General features: G+C 41.1%; 1 protein-coding gene across 2 annotated transcripts in view; it reads right to left on the bottom strand.

The window, feature by feature from the left end:
* Window positions 1-1,165: 1,165 nt before the first annotated feature.
* spry2 (sprouty RTK signaling antagonist 2) overlaps window positions 1,166-24,332 on the bottom strand; it is a 40,240-nt gene continuing 17,073 nt past the window's right edge. For both annotated transcript variants that reach the window (XM_034175591.1, XM_034175597.1), the window contains exon 2: window positions 1,166-2,956. In XM_034175591.1, the coding sequence (XP_034031482.1) occupies window positions 1,859-2,908 (1,050 nt within the window). In that variant the 5' untranslated portion in view covers window positions 2,909-2,956 and the 3' untranslated portion in view covers window positions 1,166-1,858. The remainder of the gene's footprint in view (window positions 2,957-24,332) is intronic.

Here is a 24,332-nt window from a genome sequence, read left to right as displayed (position 1 = left end):
TAACACGCTAGTAAAATAAACTGCGAGATACAAAGCTGAAATCAAAGAATTTGGATATTAAAGAAAGAAGACTAGTTGATTAATCTATTATCAAAATAGCTCTTGAGTCATCATCCCGGATTAATGGTTGCAGCTTTCTGTACTACAGGGTAAATCTGTTTGGAGTAGGCAGTTCTCAAAAACTGAGCGACTGTGGAAGCCTCAAAGGCACCCACGACAACTGCAAAGGAGTTAATACACTTCTGTGGGTGTGATTGGACAAACTGCACTGTGAAACTTTTGCCTGCTGCATCACCAGTTATACAGTTTCATGATGGAGCAGAAGAGAGGTTTTTTTCTTTAAAAAGATGTGAAATTTCAGCTTCTTCACCAGATGGAACACAGCAGGCTCAAACTTATCTTTTTTTTTTTTTCATGAAAATCCTCTCTGAACCTGTGGTGGTGCAACAGACAAACGTTACACTGTGCAGTTTCTCCAATCACAGCTGCAGAAGCCTTTCTGGTGGCTTCCATCTTAAGTTTCCTTCTTGTTCTCAGTATTTGAGAACTGCCTCCAGACATTTATCCTACAATGCTGGACTACTAATATCTGATGCAACTGAGGCCAAAGGTATATTAAATTGACATGGAATTGTTGATGTGTCCACCCTGACTTCTTAACACAATCTGGCTGTGAAAGAGTTTTATTACAAATTATGTTTATGTGCAGCTTGTTCAATTACTTATGGCTCTAAAAGTGGAGGAACTATGTTCAAAAATGGCTGTAATCCCTAAATGGTTTGTGAAACATTTTTTGTTCAAACAGCATTAAGATGGTGAACAGATGCAAAATTACAAAAATTCACTGTCCAAATACTTGCGTTTCAAACTGTATGCAACAACCTCACAGTTGAAATGTTGGAATTACACATCTAGCTGAATAATGTTTGCCGGTACAGATATCTATGAGGAACCACAGTGGATTTTATAAAACAAGAACAAAAACACACAGCCTTTAACAATGTAAAACTTCAAGGATGTTTAATTTCAAACGTTAATATATTTGTCTTCTCATTTAGAGTAAATTATGCTTCCAGCTCTTACACGCCACCGCAAATTTTGAGCGATGGCAGACTAACACACGTCAGGGACACATTAACAATGGTTTCTCAAAATAAATATTTTTATCATAAAATAAACCTTCAAATAAATATAGATTTTTTTTTAATTTACAACTAAGTAATGTTGAAATTAGAATTTTTTTTCCACATAAGGTCACTGTACAATTTACAGGTAGAAGGGGATTAAGATTTCTCTGCTGTAAATAAACTGATTCCAGTGAATGTAAAACGTGTTAAGTGACATTTACAGGTTTATATCAATGTGGATTCATCAAGTGTTTTCACAGTTAACGTATTATATGTACAAAAATAAAATCTCTCTTAAATCGGCACTGATTTATACGTCTTTGCATTTACTACTTTACATACAGTTAGTATCACGAGTCTGTTTCCAGACGTGTAAGTTGCATTAAAAGTTAAAGTCAGCTTTCCGTTTGGTCTCTTATAACAGGGAGACATCTGAGCACTTTACATCCTTTTTTAAAAAAAAAACAGCTGAATGCGTCTTCATAGTATGGAGCATGTGGAGCACTTATTTTGCCATTTACCTTTTCTTTTCAAGTGATACATAACGCTTGGGCGAGTGAATGCAAATTTAGTGCCGTAAAGCAGACAACTAAGTCAAATTTGGACACCCCTTTTCTAAGGTCTGAAGGCAAATGGCTCAGGGTAAAACACAACGGCTCTGGACAATCAGATTTTCAAATAAATGCTTAACTACTGGGTCGAACGAACAGTTCAGTCCGCGTGGAGGCCTTCTACGCCGGCTTCCCAACAGCCTCACAGTGAATTGAGTTTGTGTTCTTGCACCGACAGCCGGGTCGCACGGCGCGGTCGTAGCAGCTCTGTAACACAGCCACGCATCCTTTAGCTGGGAGGTAGCACAAGATACAGGGAAAGAGGATGGAGAGGAGCGACACTGTGGTCCAACGGACACAGCAGTGAGCCTGTGTGCACGAGAAGGGCTTGTCGGCGCACGTGTCCTCATCGTCGCTGGAGCAGTGGTAGAAGATCCCCTTGATGCAGCACACGCACGTCCCGTAATCCACAGCGGTGTGCCCCGAGCACACGCAGCGATGGTTGCACAGCCAGCACGAGGGGAGCAGCCGTGGGCGGCTGCACTCCGGACACTGGCACCGGCCGCACTCCTCGCACTGGTTGCGGTGTTTGCCTGGAGGCCGAGATTCTCCGCTGCCAGGCAGAGCCACCACTGCCCCAGGCTCGTTATGCAGGAGCTTCAGCTCATCCGGGCTTAGCTCAATGCATTTTGGCTGGGTTCTAATGATCTGTCCGCCGGCTGTTGGGATGCTGAGGAGCCTGTGACCTGAAGAAGTGCTCCCCATGCTGGTCCTGATGCTACTCTGGGTGTCCTCAACACTGAAGGACCCCAGCACCCCTTCCCTGGACGATATGGACAAGGTTGAGCTTCCATGCTGAGTCAATGAAACCAGGTTCCACAGATTATTGGGCCTCTCTTCCACAGTCTCCAGGTGTTCGCTGGTCCTTGGAGCGGGTAAAACAACATCTAAGTCTCCTTTCTGCTGCCTGTGCTGTGAGGCTGGAGACCTCTGAGCAGCTGTGGGCCCTTCTGTGTACTCATTGCTACTTCTGGTAATCCGAATCTGATGCAGGGAGAGTAAAGTTGGAGCAGTGGGCTGTTGCCCATCAGCCAACCCAGGATCTTGTGGAGTGTTAAAGGCATGGGTCGCATGTGGTCTACCTTCGTCATGCGGCATGCCCGTTAACAGCGGTGACCACCTGTAGTGCCCTCCTCCACCGTCGCTGTCGTTCTGGCTTCTGGACTCCATCTCGGGATTGAAGGGCCACTCTGCCTGGCATGGGACACATCTGAAGTCCTGCAAAAGACAGTTTATATTCATCTATGTGTGACACAACATGCAAATGACGGCATGCAAATCGCAGACATGGAAAGTGCCATGATGAAAATTAGCCCCAACAAATGCATCCAGTGTTTGATGAGATGACACGTCACCCAGTTTGCACCTGGAAGTGGTTCCGTTTACGTCAAATGGTGACTTGTAATTTCCCTGGTTTACTGTGGAATTTTTGCATGATTTTGTGATTGACATGTTAGGATACAGAGATCTTTGGACTGTCAGAGTCTGTCTGCACATGTGCATAAATCTGAAATAAACCCTGTAACAATGATATATTAGAAAATGCAAGAAGCTAGAAGAGGCGGAGCCAGAAGACTATAGGTTTGTTTGTTGTCTGATCATTTTATGTTAGCCCCTTTTCCATTTGTTCCATCACTTTTACAGTCAGTTTTCTTTAGTCAAGCCAGGGGATTGGATACATGAACATTTCCAAGCCACCGAATGTGTCAGATTTTAATTCTATCAATCTTTAAGAAATACCAACAGTATGGTACTGTCTGGAGGAGGCAGCTGTCAAAAACTGACTGTGCAAGGTGGAGATGAGTGAGTAAAGTCACCAAGGAACCCATGACAACTGAAGAAATGAGTGTTTGTGACTGGAGAGATTGTGCGTGCAGTGAAACTTTGAACTATTGCATCACCAGTTACACTGGTTCATGGCATACTGGCACAGGAGATGACTTTCTTAAAAAAAAAAAAAAAAAAAAAGACCTAAAATTTCAGCTTGTGCCAGAAGGCACATGGGAGATGCAAGCCTACATTTGGTCCATTTTGTTGTATAAAAAATCCTCTGCTTCGCTCCATTATGAAGTTGTGAGTACTGATGCAACAGAAAAAAGGTGCACTATGCACAATTTCTGCCATCACAGCTACAGAAGGAGGTCATGCCTTCAGAGTTGTCACGCTGGCTTTCATCATGAGTCTCCTTCTTGTGTAGTCATTCAATTGTTGAGAACTGCATCTTCCAGACACACTTTCCATAGAGTACCATACTGTTTATATTTCTTGATGTAAATAAATCCAATATTCAGTGACTTGGAAATGTTGATTGTGATGCCTCACTTCTAAGTCCCTTTGGATAAAAGCATCAGCTAATTTATGTATTGTAACGTGACATCTTCATGGAACCTTTAGTTTGTATTTTTGAAATATTTGCCACAGGCACCAGATGGTGGGTTTTACACAATACGTTTATCTGGTGGGTTTTGACTTGCCCTGTGGATCTTGGTGGTGCTGTCATTATCGTGATGAGAAACACGACCATCCATCTCCCCTAATACGGCAGGTAAAACTATCTTCAAAAGGAGCTTGATGTCCCCTCGAGTGTTTAGTCATCTCTATGATCAATATCAGTACATCCTCAGACTGCACCATATGGAAGAACATCAAATTTGTTTACAGTGCTCAAACTGTCAAACAAGAAATCGTCATGGTTTAGCATGACTACGTATGCAGCACTAAGACAACATGACAATGTCCATCATAACATGTTGCGTGCAAAAATTTCAGTGTAATTTAGGTACAGCTCTGTCACTCATTTCTTCACATTTTGTTGCTTCCTGCTACAAAGCAACACAACGTGGAGCTCATATTAGGCTTTTCGCGATAATCAATATATAGTCTTATCATTCGATATGTCCCTTCGCTTACACACACACACACACACACACACACACACAGAACAGCATGCCGCAGTAAACAGTCAGCCAAGTTGAATGAATTATGTATCCATAACATTTTGAAGAGCACGTGGACCTGGTTTCAAAGCCTAATTCCACAGCTCCGCTGTGGGAACATTTCAGACTGAAGTCTCATGAGCAAGAAGAACCCAACACAAATGAGCCAGTATGTCAACTTCAGCTCGACAACAGTGGCAAGGAAACCTGAAAATGCACTTTAAAAATCGCCATCCCATCCAGTTTTCACAAATGGTGCCAAACACTGCAGAAGATGTGGAGAGGACCCCCCCACCTCAACAGTTTGTTGTTTGCTATTGAGTCAGTACATCTAAAGTTACCCGGCATATTCTGATCATATCATCTTCAGATATGTAAGAGCACATGATGAAAATACAAAACTGTTTTTCATCTGGCTATATGGCCAAATGACAATGTGAAAACAGGCATTTTTTTAGCAAATATCTGCACAAAAACAATAACATTTCAGTTTAAACATTAAATTTCTTGTCTCTGTGGTGTATTCAATTGAATAAAGGTTGAAGATTTGCAAATCACTGTATTCTGTTTTATTTACATTTTACACAACATCCCAACTTCATTGGAATTGGGGTTGTATCATTATGTAGCTTCAAGTTATTTGTCAGCTAACCTTTTTTTTTGTACAAGTATGTACTCTGTAGACATGCACGCTCCTTGAGCGGAGCAGGTAGTATGATCACTGCTCATAAAGAACCAGCTATGTCCTGTCCCACTAGCGGACATTATTTTTATCTGCACAGAGCTGTAAATTTGCCGTTATGTGTGTGACAAATCAGACAGACCAACAGTGTATTTACTTTGTCTTTATGTGCCTCCACGCTTGAGATAAATGGGGGAAAACTCCTTTATCCACAGACGCCTGTGTTTACACAGGCTTAAGATTACTTCACACCCAACCTCCCCATAAACAACCTGCCCTACTCAAATAAACAATAAGGGATTATTTATAAGGGATAACAATAATAAGGGATTTGGCAGTCAAATATACTGCAAACCTGACCTTTTTTTGTTTCTTTTTTTTCCAGACATAGCAGATGACTGAGGATTTTACAGATTTGCTCCTGACCATGATTCACGTTAAGGCTCTATCATTTCCCAAAATGTGATACGATACATTGGATGACCAGCACTCAATACATTTATGTGTTTAAAGGCTGCTGTTTATATAAATTTTTATTGAAATGCATTCAGAAATTATGGTGTTATTGTGTAACCCAGCTTTTTAGTACTTCAGATATCTTCCTGGTAGTCAGGAGGCTATACCTGGCAGTCAGGAGGTTACACTGCTTAATGTGTGTTTTCTTAGTATTTTCTTTTGCACATTTTCACCTTTTCTTTGCCTTTATCCTATCCCAAATTGACATCATAACCTGCAATTTTGTTTGATTAAATTACTAATCACAGGAGACTTAATCATTTCATATTTATACATTCCATCACTCCAAGTGACCCCAACTGAACCCCAAACAAACTTAGATGTTGCTTTAAAAAAAGACTGTACTTCACATCCCACTTTACTCATGCAGACAAGTTCCATTAAGTGAACAAATTTTTTTATGGCTCATCAATTCCACTTAGTGCAGCAGAACTGTAGTCAAATCTAGGCAGAGTTGTACTGATTAAACATTTTAATTTTTAAAAATATTATTATCCTCCTTAGTACTACTAGTAGTAGTAGTAGAAGACAATAAAATGTCTTCAAAAGTAGATTTTACTCCTAAGGGTGTTGTGGGGGGGTTGCATCCTCTTTGCATCTAGATGAGGCCCTGGTCACCACAAGTCTGAGCAGGAAGAATGGACAGCTTGTGTATTTAGGTGGAAAGCATGACCTGATTTACAGGTAAGAAGGTTTTATCTGTACTTGTTTGCTGTGTCAGCACCACGCTGTGTGACAGAGAGGTGACACAAACTGTTTTTGAGCTGCTGCACAAAACAGCAGACAAACTGCTTGTAACATTCAACAGTGATATATCGAAAAAATGGGCATACATGTAATGAATTTCTTGTACCAGTGTTGCAAACTGAATGGTCCCCTCAAAAAATTGGTCTGCCCTGCCTTCACTGCGCATGTCATTTGGGACCAGAGCAGCATGTCTGAGATGGACTCGTCACCCAAAGCGATCAAACAGAATAATGTGATTATTAACCATCAGATGACAAAGAATCTTAAAATAAAGCATCTTACATCATTCTAAAGTCAGTTTTAAGCAGAAACAAGGTCATTTTAAGGAGAAACGAGGTGATAATGGAAAAAGTACTTGTTTTTTCTTTTACATCATACATAATGGAAATTCTGCAGCACTGCACCATGGATGGTTTGGACTTTGAAGAGTGGTCTTTGTGCATATTTTACATGGACGAAGGCATCAAATTTGCAGACCCATGCATCTGGAAATTCCATACCCATGTGAAGCAAAAGCTAGTGGTAAGCATGACAATACAAGCAGCAAGCTGTGACACAAATAGCACTGTGTTCAAGTCGTGAAGCATTTGAAAAATCAACTAATGATTTAGTGAATAAAATAATTTAAAATAGAATTAACAGTGATTATTAAGTCTTTGTAAAAATCTCAAATCATATGGCAACCGCTTGGCCACCACGCTGCCCATATGACAAGAATACACTGTAAAATATACTCATGGTACAGGGAGTCCCAAACAGGTAGTGCCAAATTTGGAGTCCACAGTGAAACAAGAAATGTCAATGTTAACACTTCCTGGATTGACAATGGAGTAGTTGGGATGGGTATTGATAGATTTTATTGATACCGCTTATTGATCAGATTCCTTATCGATACCCGCTTGTGAATTTTCTGTGTACTAAAAGTAGGCTTTACAGGTTTTCTATGTCAACATTTTATTGAGTCTTAAAGTAATATAATATGAAATTGGTCAAATTGGTCAGTGGAATCTTAACTCTAGACATAATAAACTCTACATGGTGGATCCTTGATCTCTGGACATAAAGAAAAACAAAATCTGTAGTTTTTGTCAAAAGCATTTCCTTTCAGACATTATTGGCATGAATGTCTTTCCATACATCTGAGCTGAGCTCTTACAGCCGGCTGTGCTGCACGTCAGCATGTAATTCATAAAGAATGCAGGACGTCTCATTTTGGGAGGAAAAAAACATAGTCAATTGTATTACAGTGTTTGGAAAGAGGTGTCATTTTATTTAAAGCGGCAATTCCTTTTGAAGTTATTAATTCCGACCGGATTCTGTCTTGGCAGAGAGCCATGCAGCGTTTGGTGCTGTGCCAACGGAACGGAGGACGATTCTCATTTCTTGATTGCAACAAGAAAAGACAAAGCGACTTTAATCCACACAAAAGTGACTCATGATGGACATCTTTTAATGGCTTTCAGAGGGGTTAAGAAGCGGACTTGCCGCTTCTGAAGAGCAGCAAATCAAAGAACCAACGAGCCAGAAGATCGAAGCACTGCTTCATTGGTCCACGCTTCAAAGTGGAGTCGCGCTGCAGAAGCGGTTGATTACAGAGTTGCTGCAGGGTCTGTAATCAACGTGGAGAAACTATAATTTCTCCATGTATAATATCTCTGCTATCATGAATAGCAGAGATACAGAGGAACATAATAAAACATGTTTCACTGAAATCCATAGGGGGCGCACTGAGCTATGGCCAAATGAAAATCGGCAAATATCGAATTCTTAGCATAAAGAGTGCCACCTATGCAAAAGCGCCCTAACTAAGCCACTGCCATTTATGCAAATTTGGAAAGAACTTGTCCCAGTGTCCAAATATGCATACATGAGCAAGGCTTATTCAGGGCACAGGCCCTGGGAGGGTCCCAAATGTAGCCCAAAATGCCAAAAGTTGTGACTTGAAGTACCGCCTATAGGCGGCGCCCTCAGTTAGCCTTGAAAAATATAACGCTAAATGAGAGAACTCCATCCATACATTCATGTACCATAAGATCAATGAGGCTTACTGAGGGTGCACAAAGATATTCAAATGTCAAAATCCACATTTTGACTATGTCACTGTTTTGGCCCCCTTTAACCCCTACCCTAAAAAGGGTCGTAATTTTCTGCCTGAAGGGATCTTTGGATAAAAAAAAAAAAAAAAAAAAAAAAAAATTCAGTGGCCTACTGAAACATGATATATCACCCCCTTCTATAAACCATTCCACAGTTACAGACTATGGCTCTTAAAAGGCTTTATTTTCTTCTGTGTGTCACGTTGGAAAGTTGTAGCTTTTGGTGCTACATTGATTAACTCTTACATGTCTTATGCGCATGCTCTAGTCTTCTTCTGTTTTTTTTCTGGGGATGTTAGAGCACCACACAGAGGCCTGGCATATGTACTACAATGTTAAACGGAGGTTCAAGGCACAGAATTGCCTCAAACATTTTTTGTAATCTAATTATTCGAGTTACTCGACTAATTGTTTCAGCTTTAGTAAACTGCATGAAGTTTTTTTTTAATTAGTCATGCTAATGCTCCCCAGAAGAATTTACTAAAAATAAAGTCTGAAGGACCTAAATGAGATGGTGAGGACTTCCCACACATGTAAGAGGCAAATAAAGACAAATGCATAAAATGGCAGAGGGGGGTGGTAAGAGCACAGATTTACTAGATAAGGTCGAGCTGTACAAAAGGCCTGCCCCGAGCGGATCGTGGCCCCGCCCATCTTGTAAGGTTGAAGCACTGCAGCACTCTCACGCTGTCACTGGAAAATGCATGCGCTGCACTTGTAATCACCGTGAATTCTCTGGCCGACTTCTCCACTGTTATTTACATTTAAGATGTGAAAACTTGTCCTCGTATGAGCCCTGGTGGTCACATACGAGGACATCCCATTTTCAACTGTCTTGGTTTCAGTCCCAGTCAAAAGTTAAAACCAGAGTTGAACCAAGACCAATAGAGTAAAAACCTTGACCAAAAAAGTCAAAACAACAAAAAGTGAACAAAAGTGTAAACCTGGACCAAAACAAGTCCAAACCTGGACCAAGAAATTCAAAACCAGGACCAAAAAAATGTCTAAACAGGACCTAGCAATGCATGGGTTCAGGTCTCAAGAGTTTAAGGCTGGTTAAGATGGCAACTTTGTTCTCACTTATTAATTGTGAGGTTCTTGTGCAAGAAAAGGAGCTCAGTGACATGATCTGGGGTTAAGCAGCTCCTTTTTGCAGTTATGATATCACCCACAGTAGAAAAAACTCTCTCCGATGCAATACTGGTCCCTGGGACACAAAGGTATCGTTTCGCCAAGCAAGCCAACAGTGGATACTCCTTTTCATTTGACCTCCACCAGTTCAGAAGATTATCATTCAACCCAGCAGGTTTTTCCATCCTGTATCTTCTGACTTCATCTTCCGTCCTTGTTGCTGGAGTTTTCTCTTCATGTTCCTGGACTGTTGGTGAGTACACTGCTCCAAGGAGTGACTCCAATGTGCTGGATTTCTTGGGCTTTTTGGGTGAAGTCGCTCCCCCGATCTCCTCAGCTCCATATCCACCAGCATCATTACCCTCAGCATTTTGCTGCTGAATAAAACAGAAAAAATGTAAATGAATTAATATATTTAAAATAATTTAAGTATTTTAAATTATGACATATTCCTTACAATCCAATAGCTTATCTTTTAATTCTCACTGAAAATATTCTTATTAAAACAGTTTTTTTTAATACTTACATCAAGTGCAGCAGTGGCAGCCTCAGTCTGAAGCCTGGAGAAGGTGTCATCTCGCTCTTGAGCAGACAGAGATGGTACAGCCTTAAAGTGAGGATCCAGTGCTGATGCAGCATACAATGTGTCCTTCTCATCATATCTTAAAGACATTTCACAAATGATTTTGTTATCACAGTATGAGAATAAACATGGCATGCATACAAATATACATACAACACATACAAATAAAAAGTGCATGGTCTATAAATTATACTGATTAGTTGTAGCTGCTGCTACAACTAATCAGTATAAGAAGATGCACATATAAAATAGAAAACTTTGCTTTAGTTGTGTTTGATTTGGCCTACCTACATGAAAACACACACATCCACACACAGACAAATAGACACCTTAACATTAGCATACCTTGTCCTCAAGTTATTCATTACGTCAGTCTTCAACTCCTTCACCACGGTGCAGTCTCCCAGGCAGGGGATTAAGGCTTCCTGAAGTAGGGCGAGGAGTGGGGCGATGACAGACAGTGTTGGTTGCTTGTCCTCCGACATTGCCTGTGTGGCTTCTTTCATTGGTTTCAAAACGCACACCAAATCTTCGGCAACTGTTACATCCTCCTCTGTTAAGGTGCAGATATCCTTTTCATTCCTGCGCACGTCTTGTGAAAGGAGAGTGGCAGAGATCGCCGGCTGTTGTTCTAAAAAGCGCTCCAGCATGTCTAGTGCGCTGTTCCACCTGGTCACGACGTCTAATGTGAGCTTGTGCGCTGGAAGTTGAAGTAGCTTCTGTTTTTCTTTTAGTATGTGATTTGCCATTGTACTTCGGTGGAAAAACGTTGCAATACGCCTCACTCGAGCGAGCAGACGTGACACGGGTGGGATTTTCAGACCCGCTTGTGAGGCTAAATTCAACGTATGAGCGAAGCAGCCGACGTGCATTCGTTTCATGATCCCCACTGCACGAACCATATTAGCAGCGTTGTCCGTGACCACTGCTGGGTCTTTGACGGTCAGACCCCACTCCTGTATAACATGCATCAGCATATCTGCCAAATTACTAGCAGTGTGGCTTGTGAGAACCTCAGTGGTCTGTAGCACATGAGACATGAGACACCACTCGGTGATATATGACTGCGATGACAGTGATGTCCAAGTGTCACAAGTGATGCCAACTCTCTCTGCTGACTTGGATTTTCATTACGATGTTGTTTTTCACATGTGTATACATCTAGGGGATAACTGTGTCAGTCAGGTGTTTACGCTGCACCATCACATAATGTGGATTGAGCACACATACGAGCCACCTGAAGACTTTGTTTTCCACCACCGAGTACGGACGCAAATCTTTACAGATAAAAGTTGCGATGCCTTCTGTTATTTTTATGGCCCAAGAAGAATCAGCGGGTAATGTCAGTGATTCCTTCAGTTTCTTTTGTTTCGCCCCGGGTGGCTTGTTGTCAGAAGCTAACGTTAGCGTAGTGTGATACCTCGTCAAGTGATTTTGAAGGTTTGTGGTGTTCCTACAGTAACTGAGCTCCTCTTTCTCCTCTATCCTCTTTGTCCTTTGTTGTTTTAAATCTGAAATGATTCCAAACGTCCGACTTAGGTTTGAATGGACTTTTACCAGTAACGGTCATCGTGCATGTTTTGAGCGCTTGAATGAACTGGACATGAACCTATGATGTAAACGTCACTTCGGCGTCATGTACACACCAGACTGCAATGGTTAACTTACGGGGAAGAATCGATCTAATGCCCTATGAATCGCTATTGTAAATTAAAAATGAAATCGATCCAAAATCAATTAAATCGATTTTTTTGCCCAGCCCTATTTGTCACTGTATACAGGCCCATATTCTGAATTCTTAGATGAATTTGGTATGTTCCTCTCCAACTTGTCAACTAGTGCAGATAACATTGTGATCATTGGTGACTAACATTCATATAAATAAGCCTTCTGATCTCCTCTGCAAATCATTTATGGAAATTGTGGATGCATTAGGATTTCGGCAATGCATTCAGGACTCGATGCACATTAGTGGAACTACCCTGGATTTGGTTCTCGCACGTGGTATTGCTGTCAGAAATACTGACATCATGCCTCTTACATCAGTCGTCTCTGATCACTCACTTATTAAGTTTACAGTTTTGCTGCCTTGTTTAGCGGAACAACAACCTTATATATATATATATATATATATATATATATATATATATATATATATATATATATATATATATATATATATATATATATATATATATATATATAACTACGGCAATGCATCAACTCCTCAACTAAGACTGAACTTGAAGCTAGACTGCCTGATGTCTTAGCTTCACATTTGGCAAATACCCAATCAGTAGACAGTCTTGTGGATAGTTTAAACTCAGTGCTCAAAACTGCACTCGACATGATTGCGCCACCTGTGTTAAAGCCGGGGTCCCCCAAAACACAGTCACCTTGGTTCAATGATTACCTGCGTGACCTCAAGCATAAGGCTAGAGGTCTAGAACAGAAATGGCATAGTTCAAAATGAGAAGTATTCCACCTTGCGTGACGTGATGCTATCTTAGACTACGAGGGCTGTCAATAAAGTAACGGTCCTTTTTATTTTTTTCAAAAACTATATGGATTTCATTCATATGTTTTTACGTCAGACATGCTTGAACCCTCGTGCGCATGCGTGAGTTTTTCCACGCCTGTCGGTGACGTCATTCGCCTGTGAGCACTCCTTGTGGGAGGAGTCGTCCAGTCCCTCGTCGGACTTCCTTTGTCTGAGAAGTTGCTGAGAGACTGGCGCGTTGTTGATCAAAATTTTTTCTAAACCTGTGAGACACATCGAAGTGGACACGGTTCGAAAAATTAAGCTGGTTTTCAGTGAAAATTTTAACAGCTGATGAGAGATTTTGAGGTGATTCTGTCGCTTTAAGGACTTTTCACGGTGCGAGACGTCATCAGCCTGTTCAAGCTGAAACCTCCACATTTCAGGTTTCTATTGATCCAGGACGTCGTGAGAGAACAGAGAAGTTTCAGAAGAAGTCGGTTTCAGCATTTTATCCGGATATTCCACTGTTAAAGGAGATTTTTTTAATGAAAGACGTGCGGACGGATCCGCGCGTCGGTACGCAGCCGACGCGGTGGGGCGGCACAGGAAAAACACCTCCGTGTTGATAACCATTTGTAAAATCCAGGCGGCTTTTGATGGCTTTCAGTGGAGTGAGTATATGAGAAATTGTTTAACAGGCAGGACATGTTCCAACTTGTCCTTAAGGCTTTCAACAGAGGTGTTTTTCCTGTGGCGGAGCGTCGTGGCGGCTGCGTCCCGACGGCTGCGTCCCGACGCGCGGACCCGTCCGCACGTCTTTCATTAAAAAAATCTCCTTTAACAGTGGAATATCCGGATAAAATGCTGAAACCGACTTCTTCTGAAACTTCTCTGTTCTCTCACGACGTGCTGGATCAATAGAGCCTGAAATGTGGAGGTTTTCAGCTTGAAACAGGCTGATGACGCCGCCTGAGAGCGCTGCGCGACGTCTCGCACCGTGAAAAGTCCTTAAAGCGACAGAATCACCTCAAAATCTCTCATCAGCCGTTAAAATTTTCACTGAAAACCAGCTTAATTTTTCGAACCGTGTCCACTTCGATGTGTCTCACAGGTTTAGAAAAAATTTTGATCAAACAACGCGCCAGTCTCTCAGCAACTTCTCAGACAAAGGAATTCCGACGAGGGGCTGGATGACTCCTCCCACAAGGAGTGCTCACAGGCGAATGACGTCACCGACAGGCGTGGAAAAACTCACGCATGCGCACGAGGGTTCAAGCATGTCTGACGTAAAAACATATGAATGAAATCCATATAGTTTTTGAAAAAAATAAAAAGGACCGTAACTTTATTGACAGCCCTCGTATAAGCATGCATTCATTACTGGCCACAAAGTGGACCTATTACTCTGATTTGATCAACAAAAACACACATAACTCAAAGTTCTTGTTTGACATGGTGGCAACACTTATTCATGGACAACCACCTGTAGTTCGCTGTCCTTTTACAGCACTGGATTACTTTGAGAATAGAAGACATTAGGTTAAACATATCCCAGCCACCAGCCACTACAGCCTGCTATTGAGGTGGGCACCATTACTGAGGTATTACCTGGATTTACAAAATTTGAGCGTATCTCTCTAGGCATGCTGACGAATCTTGTAATGTCAACAAAAAGCACAACCTGTTTATTTGATCCTATACCAACAAAAGTGTTTATGGACCTGCGGCCCACTCTTGGGCCGACTGTGCTTGAAATTATTCATCTTTCTTTAACTTCTGGATCTGTTCCTCATTGTTTCAAATCTGCAGTGATTAAACCATTACTTAAGAAACCTAATCTTGACTGTAGTGTATTGAAAAAACTATCAGCCGATATCAAATCGTGTACTATCTCAATGAGAATAATCTCTTTTCCACAGAGACAGCTCTCACTCAAGTGGTGAATGATCTTCTGCTTGCAATGGATTCGGACACCACTATGGCTCTGATGCTGTTAGATCTCAGTGCTGCATTTGATACCGTGGATCATCATATTCTACTTGATAGGCTGGAGAATCACTTTGGGATTACCCTTGCATGTTTGACGTCATATTTGACCAGTCGTTCTGTTTTGTACAGTAACACTACCTATAACCTTAGTTATAGGTATTAATTATAATATAATATAATTTGGGGTTCCACAGTGGTCCGTCTTAGGCCCAATGCTTTTCTCCCTTTATATAGCACCCCTTGAGCACATATTGCAGCATTTTGGGATTACCTTTCACTACTATGCTGATGATAATCGGTTATATGTGCCAATAACTGCTGGTAATCTCATTCACATAAAATCCTTAGAAGATTGCCTTGCATCAGCGAGAAGTTGGATGTCTAGAAACTTCCTACTTTTAAACTCTGATAAGATTGAAATGATGGTTCTTGGTCCAGTGAGACATCGGCATCAATTTGACTAGTTAACGCTTAGGCTCGTGTGTCATACATCACATTGACAAAGTGAGGAACCTTGGGGTAGGTTTTGATCCTACACTGTCCTTTGACCTCCATGGGAGTAGGAGTCATTTTACCAGGAGTGGGATGGGACAGGATTTTTTTTTTTTTTTTTTTTAACTCTAGCCTGGGATTGGGATGGGTCAGGATTCTTTCTGTGGAAGCGGGATGGGCCAGGAATGAAAATCTACTCCTGTGTCACCCTCTACTGTGGACAAAAAGTGGCTGAACAGAACTACATGACATTTTGTCTGTCCAATGCAACATTGTGTTTTGACAATTATCACATTGTTGTAAATACAAGCTAATTAAATCTTGAGAGAACTGTGAGGGAACGTTCCTGACAAGGTGATACGTTTCAAAGTGAGAATCCAGTCGTACTCGTCACCATATCACACTCAATTAAAGACCATGACAGTCGTTAACTCAAATCTCTTTTCTTGAGCTAATTAGCTTTGAAATTCCATCACTGAGGGTGTCATGTTCACCACTTCAATGACAAAACAGGAAGGACTTTTGTTTGTTACATGACAAATGGCTCACAGCAGCGTCTCTCCAACACATTTTGCAATGTGACACTCTTGAAAAGATGAGTGACAAGACAAAAGTGTGGCACATTCTGAAAGAGCTGATGTAAAGTGAACGTGACATGTTGAAGGGAGCATGGAGCATCACTCCCTTTGAGCATGCCTGAGGGTCCACTGGGATTTCTGAGGATCCCCCCCCCCCCATCTTTCTAAACAGGCACACTCGGGTCTACCTAAAGGTGCGCTGACACTTGCACGACTTTGATCTGTGCACTTGCACGCACATCGTCATGACAATCCCACCGTGTTCCCAGCTGGACGGCGTGCTTTGTTCCACTGGATGCCTGGCATTGTGCTTGACGCTGCGTATATAAAACAATTATTTTGCAGCGGATTAATAATTTTTTTCCCCTCTCTCTCTCGTGCGCTGAATGAGGTGGAGAATGCATTGGAACAGTCTAAAAGGAAAGTATTTGTCATGTTTATACTCTCTCTTTCTTCCTCTTTCTCTCTCAATTTCAATGGAGCTTTATTAACATGGGAAACATGTTTACATTGTCAAAGCAAGTGTTGCATAGAACAAAAAATAAAAACTGATAAGATGTACATACAGTTAACGATATTCTACAGTAAAATGTGTAAACAGGAGAGAGTGATAGAAATAATAGTAAGTTGTGCTTCTGGTGTATAAATATACTGTCGTATAAAATGTCTTGTATTATACATAGAGAAAGAAACAGTTTAATCTCCTGTTTTGGGTTTATGGTGGTTTATGTCCGTTGCTCCTTTTCATGTCACAGCAGCTCACAAACTTTGCTGCTGTGTTTGCATAGTGTTGTACATCACCCAAATGATACAGTAGTTTGTTGCTGTTGGTCATGCTCTCAAAGTCTTTTTGGGTGTTTGTGATCTGTGGGAAGTACGTGTCTGTGATGTCTTGGTACAACAGGCAGGTGGTTAGGAAGTGCAGGTCAGTCTCCACCTTGTGCTGTGAGCAGTGGGTGCACAGTCTGCCTTCGCTGGGGACCCAGGTCTGTCTGTGGTGGCCTTTCTCCACAGCGAGGGTGTGCTCACTGAGTCTGTACATGATCAAGGATTTCCTGAGCTTTGGGTTGGTCACAGTGCTCAGGAATTCTGCCATGGAATACTGTTTAGGACAAAATATCATTCCAATTTACTCTGCTTTTTGGTTGACTTTTTTTTTTTTTTTTTAATGCGCCACATAAGGCGCTTTTCTACTTCACAAAGTAGCACTACTCAGCTCGACTCTACTCGGTTTTTTTTTTTGCTTTTCCACTAGGGTTAGTATCTGGTACCGGGTGCTTTTTTAGTACCTGCTCAGGAGCGGTTCTAAGCGAGCCGAGCCGATACTAAAATGTGACGTCAACAGGCTGCCGGCCACTGATGTTCAGAGAATGTCGTCACTGGATGAGTCATGAACGCGTCGTCCAAGATGAAAATCAAAACCTGCCATTTTTAAATAGTCACAGCGACGTTACAGCGACCATCGTTTTCTTTAGTTTCACAGGGGTTTTTTTTTTTTTTTTTTTTTTTTTTAACTCGCACAAAACCACACCGTGGTCTGTGGATGAGCTGCGGACGTATGTGTTTGGTGGATGAAGCGATCCGAAATGAGAAAATCTCCCAGTCTTTGGCCACGCCTGGCTCACCGGACATTACAGCAACGCAGAGAACAGCTGAAAAAGCTTAGAAGTGATTACAGGACCACAACGGCCGGAGTAGGTTGGACCGTAAGGGCTGGAAACGGTTCGACCGCAGGAACGCTGTTTACGGACACCGACCGGCGAGCACCCGAGGCAGGATGACCGCAACTCGGCTGTGTTAGAAGCGACAGATGGTAAGTGTTTTTGTGACTGTAGTCTGCTTGAAAGCACCGTTTGTTACTTATCCCATTGGTGGGAAGCACACTTTAACAAACTAAGATTGTGAATCTAAACTTGTGTTAAAGTAACATCGTCTCATGTATGTGGACACAGTGAGCTAGCTGACTGCTAACTAGCACGCTAGCTAACTCCGTGCTTCGCTTTAAAGTATTAACTTCTGACAGAAAAACACCTAAAGTCAGCAAGACAACAAACATGTACATTTGACTCATTTAGTGCCATTGCTGTGATGTGTGTGTGGTTTTTTTGACTCTGTGTGTGTGTGTGCGCGCGCGGAGTCAACAGGCTGCAGACTGCGAGGGAGGGGGTGGGTGAGGGAGATTCCTGAATGGAAGCACGACACGTTACAGTCTGAGAACCATCAGTGCGCAGCGAGCGCAGAGCAGAGAGAGGATTTTAAACCGAGTGGACATGTTAAAAAACAAAACGTGACGCTTACTTCTCTCTGAACTTTCTCTAAAGGTGTGATTCTGCCGTTACCGTCCTGTTCACACCATGTGCGCATCGTATGCTGAATTGATGAGATCATGAGATGAAATAAACAAATATCTTTAAAAACATATTTAAAAATGAGAATATATGAATGAACTGAGCCACCCAAAAAAAAAAAAAAAAAAAACCTGACATGAAGAAGCTGTGGTGATGTTCAGATGCACAGATCACAAAAAGCAGGTGAGAACTCTGAACTTTAACAACTGTTACTTTCCAAAGGTATTTATTTGTTCAATCTTGAGCTTAATGTAGTGTTTAAGCACAAAACGTGACTGATGAGGAGAAACAATTTCAGAAATGCAACAGAAACCACAAATCAGAAAAAGTTAGGACTGTATGTAAAATTAAGATAAAAATAAAAATGTTGCACCATTCCCAGTTTCTCCACTCACAGAAGCCAAACGTTCTTCCAGAGTTGTGTAATTATACTACAATAGTAGAATATAAAGAAGGGGGGAAAAAAAGAAAAAAAAAATAGACAATATATTTGTCAATCGCAATTATTTGTCTGACAATTAATCGTCTCCAGAAATTCCTAATCGTGACAGCCCTAGAAATGATGTGGTGGTTTCTGCCTCTCGATGGCGGCTCGGTGCGCGCCATTGTGGGCCGTCCTTTAAGCTGTAGTAACACTCCTTATTCTCTGTGAAGCCCGTAAAATTTTCACCGAAAGCCAGATAAGTTTTTCGAATGGTTTCCAGCTGCCTGTCTCTAACAGTTTCTGAAAAAATCATTCCGCCATTTCCTCGCAATGAAACAACGACGAGAGGGGTGGACCAGTGCTCACTCAAAGCCTGACCTCAGGCGAATGACGCAACCGACAGGCATGGAAAAACTCACGCATGCGCACGAAGGTTAAAGCTTGGCTGACGTAAAAACATATGAATCAAATCCATGTAGTTTTTGAAAAAATAAAAAGGTACGATACTTTTCTAACAGACCCATATTCTTTCAAAATGATGCTCCAAATGGTCTGATTTGTTGGAGGATCATTTTGAAAGAACGTAATTTTTATGCAAAGTGACCAAGATAACTGAAACTCTGGGGAATGATCATACAGAGACTGAAGGTCTTTTGTTGTTGTTTTCTTAAATTTGCTTTCCCATTTCTACCTTCATTATTGTCCAGGCAAGAGAAAAAGGAGCCTGTTCCAGCAAGCAAATCTGTCTTGAGTGACGTTGAGGCTGAAGCTGAACTGGGCCCAATGTGATCGACACATCCGACTGATCCTTGAGGAAGCAACGGTGGTGGAAGCTGCATTTAATCAGGCATATCTTGGCGTGCTGGGTGACCTTGTGCACGCGATGCGTGACCGGGGCATGTGACCTGTGCCCCACCCCAGACTACAGACACAATGAAACTTTTGTATAGTTTGTGTGCTTTTTTTTTTGTATTAGCTCTTTTTTGTTGCAGTAAACAATTTGACTCATGTGACTGTATCATAATTTGTCATTTCATGCTGAGTCAACAGTAAAAAACATTGTCACTGATGTTTGGTGCAATGATGTTCATTTCTAAGAATTTTTCATTTGGGTTTTGCCGCTCCAGAAGACACTGCACACTACACCTGCTGAATCTTTACACAGATGCTTGAATAAGCATGTCTAAACTTTTACCAAATGGTATTTAACATAAACAAAAAGGTTTAGTCACTTCAGTGATAGCACCATTACATTAAGGAATTTTGAGCCAGTTTTACTGTCTGTTACATTTACATTTATGACCCCATTAAATGTAAAACTTATTTTACTAACTGGATTATGCTTAAACAGCTTTTCAAACTGTTAGCCTTTAAATCACTAAGCCTTGGTAACTTTTACAAATCAAACTGATGTTACACAAAAGTAGAGATTTTTAGCAAAAAGTACAAATTTATTCAAAATTCATAGTGAAACATAACATGATGATGATGACAAAGGTGTCCCATTCCGTGGCATGAACCTGCGCAGCGGTGACTCTGAGAAAACCATCTGAAACACACACACAGCATACATATTTTAATTAATTTACTACAGGGTTTGTGATTAGTTAATCTAAATGAATCATTTAATTGCAGGTATATTAAACAAAAACATCTGTGTGCTTGGGACATTTAATAATCAGGTAAAAAAGGATCAGGGTTATTTTTGTTGCATATCAAGGAGGTATTAAACAAGCTGTAAATTGATCTTAAATTGGGAGAACTGTCAAGTGTAATTTGGATGGGTTAAATGCAGACAAATTTCATTGTATGTGTACAATGACAATAAAGGCTATATTATAAAGAATGTCTATAAAAACAGAATTGTGGGAGTTTGGAGGCTGATTCTTTCTGCACAATATGACTCCTTTAATAATAATCTTACTAGATTTCATATTTTAAATTTGTCCATTGAACATTAAAATCTGGATGAAAAACAAACGTTTTTAATGTGTTTTAAGCCTGTTCGAGTTCAATGACGACGTTAATTAACGGTCATTAAAACCGAATCAACATTTTGTGCGTGAACGTCAGTAAACGCGCAAACTCCCACATCTGAGATTTAACAATAAGTTATCAAAGCAAGTTACTTTGGTTAAAAAAAAAAGAAAAAAAAAGTATTGACATTAACACGTTTATTGCTCTCAGAATTTACAGACCAACAAAATAAAACAAAATGGAGCAAAGTGTGACTGAAGGCGTGATAGGTATTGTAATTAATCTAAATTAACACTTTATTTTGACAGCCACAATTTTAATAGTTAATAGCGACAGCCTGCAGTTACTTATTTACGAGCTACTTAGGAAGCTAACGATTAGCTTACCGTCATGCTTTGCCTCTTCGTCTCTTTAGCAGCTTGTATCGTCTGGTCTTCATCTTCATATTGTTGTATGAATTCCCAAAGTCTTCTGTACTTCTCAAGCGTGTTTTGTCTCGCCGCCGCAACTTTCTCTTAAAACTTACAGAGCAGTAAACACACGGAGTCCACCATTGTTTGTTTGTGTCGCGTATAAAACAACGTCACTGCAGTTTGCGCTGCTGACCCCGCCCACATTGAAGAGGTACTATTTGCAGTAGAAAAGGATGCGCTTGGAACCAAACCGAGTAGAGCTGAGTAGAGTAGAGCCGAGTAGTGCTGGAGCTTGTAGTAGAAAAGCGCCTATAGTTTTCTTAGAATTTGGTTTTGTCTAATAGAGTTTGTGTTCTTCTCAAAATAATACAAGAAATCCTGCGCTGAAAAGGGAGAATGACTAATAGGTGGCTGCCTGTGAATAAGAAATGCTACCGTGTCAAACAAAAACTTGAGTTATGTTTGTTTTTACTGATCAAATCAGAGTAATAGGTCCGCTTTGTGGCCAGTAGTGCATGCTCTAAAATAGCATCCTGCCACACAAGGCGGAACACCTCTAATTTGGAACTACGCCATTTCCGTTCCAAACCTCTAGCCTTCTGCCTGAGGTCATGCAAGTAATCACTGAACCAAGGTGACTGTGCCTTGGGAGGGCGTGGCCTTAAAAGAGGAGGCGCAATCTTATCAAGTGTGGTTTTAAGCGCTAAATTTAAACTATGCACTAGGCTGTCTACCAATTTAGCATTCTCCAGACTCGAAGCTAAATATCAGGTAGTCTAGCCTCAAGTTCAGTCATAGTTGAGGGTTAATACCACAACCGCAGTAGTAGACAAGGTTGCTGTTCCACTAAACATGGCAGTAGGGCTGCAGTAGTAGACAAGGTTGCTGTTCCACTAAACATGGCAATAGGGCTGCAGCTATCGATTATTTTAGTAATCGAGTATTCTATCGATTAATCGAGTAATCGGATAAAAGTACTTTGCGTTTTAAAACATTAACAGTCCAGTAATGGCAAAGTGTCACTGCGTCATCACGGAGATTGTCAAATTTAGTGTATCCCTTTCTGTTTTCCTGGGTAATTATGTATTTTTTCCCCATCTTTACAAGTTTTGGATCTTTCCTGGTGTCAGGAGCTCAGCCAAAGTCTTGACATTTTGCTGAAATGGTGATGGGTTGTGGCTTTCTGTTTTTTGTTTTCCCCAACTTCTAAAATTTAACCATTTTTATTTATTTATGTATTTATTAAGGTGGTGGACTGGGTCCCTGCATGAATTTCTTTTTAACACTCTCTCTGCGATTCACCCAATGCATTTAATTTTCAGCTGGAGGCTGAACATGCAGCCTCGCAGTCACTGTTTTTTTTTTATTATTATTTTGAGGTCTCGTGTTTGTGACGCATTGTGTGTTGCCCAAAAAGTGAAAATTAAAACTCACTGCGAGTCTAAGCAAAACACAGAAGAAAGAGTGGACTTATTCCAGAGACTGTGGTGAGTGCTGAGCCGCTCACACTGGGCAGAGAGAGGCAGCAGCCGGCTGCCGCGTGTAGAGCGGCCAGCAGACGAAACTGTTTAAAAAAAAAAAACAAAAAAAAAAAAACAAACACACTGCTTTGCTTTAAATGCACAGTAAGCTATTTCAGATGATCAGCGTGGGCTGTCTTTTCCTAAAAGGCTTTATTTCACTCCGTTTGTCGCGTGGAAAGCTGTAGCTTTTGTGCTAATTTGATTAGCGCTTGCTCTACTTCTTAAGTTTGTTTTTCTGAGAACATTACAGCACCATACACAGGCCTGGCATATGTACTACAACGTTAAAGCTTCGAGGCACAGAATCTGCCTCAAACATTTTTTGTAATTATTCGAATTACTCGACTAATCATTTCAGCCCTACATGGCAGAGTAAATGTAAAGCTGAAAAGTGAATGGTCAGAGACTATAGATGCGAGAGGCAAGATGTTGATATTTGTGACAGCAAACCCACGTTGAAGAACCAGATCCAGGGTATTTCCACTAATATGTGTCGGGTCCTGAATGTATTGCTGGAATCCCAATGCATCCACAATTTGCATAAATGATTTGCTAAGGGGATCAGAGGGCTTATTTATATGAATGTTCAAGTAATGGCACAGTGTCACTGCGTCATCACGGAGATTGTCAAATTTAGTGTATCCCTTTCTGTAGATAACATCAAAATGTTATCTACACTAGATGACAAACTAGAGATGAACGCACCAAATTCATCTAAGAAATCAGAGTATGGGCCAGGGGGCCTATAAACAGTACATAACATTTTTCACGTTGTTATGATTTTCTGAGCTTTCCAGGACCGTAAGTGCCAATGGTCGGTGAAATTCTCAATCAATGGACATGCTGCGCATGACAATGAACAAAGCCTGTGAAAAACGGCAGTTTTCTAGAAAAAGAATGTGGCCGCCAAATTTCAAATTACTGTAACTCAGCAACCACTGGTCCGATTTTAAAAAACAAGACATTTCTGTAATGGGGAGAACCTAAGGAATCTAAAACTTGCATTGTTTTGTGCATTTGGGTACTTTTGAGTTGAATGGCCTTTTGACCTATATTTTGACCCTGAAATTGAAACTGACGGACACGCCCAACCTCTTGGGCTACATTTTTCATAACGGGGCTGTATATGTCAACTATAGCATATAAAAAAATTGGAGGGGTTTTCCTTTTTATTTTCATGCAATACCTTGTGGAAGTTTACATACCCATTCCTTCAGAGATCCATTCAGTGTCCAATCTGTATACTTCAGTACATTTATACACATAGTGGCTCAAGTTGATGTATTCCACAAAATATTGTCCAGGGGTCGAAATACATTTAACATACTTGCACTGTTGCTAGTAACAAAAAAAATTACTTGCACCAAAAAAAAGTTACTTGCACAACCAAAAGTCAATCTTATATCAACTTTAAAACTCCTCCTCTGATGTGTCAGACTCTTCCTCTCTGGGCCCGTAAAGCCCCTTTCACACCAGGGCTGCTTCCAGTTGCATCATGTGTCGTCATGACAACGCCGCGTGGAAGCAACTCAGTGCCGAGACAAGCATCTCGATGCCACAACAGCACGAGGGACGCAAAGGACGAAGCAAATCGGACGCCAAAAATTAAACATGTTTAATTTTTGTTTGCATCCTGTGTTCGACACAGAAATTAAGTGGTTTCAGCGCAAGTCAGAG

This window comes from Thalassophryne amazonica, chromosome 1 (genome assembly GCF_902500255.1).
Source record: "Thalassophryne amazonica chromosome 1, fThaAma1.1, whole genome shotgun sequence".
NCBI lineage: Eukaryota > Metazoa > Chordata > Actinopteri > Batrachoidiformes > Batrachoididae > Thalassophryne > Thalassophryne amazonica.
This window is presented reverse-complemented; position numbering and strand designations above follow the sequence as displayed.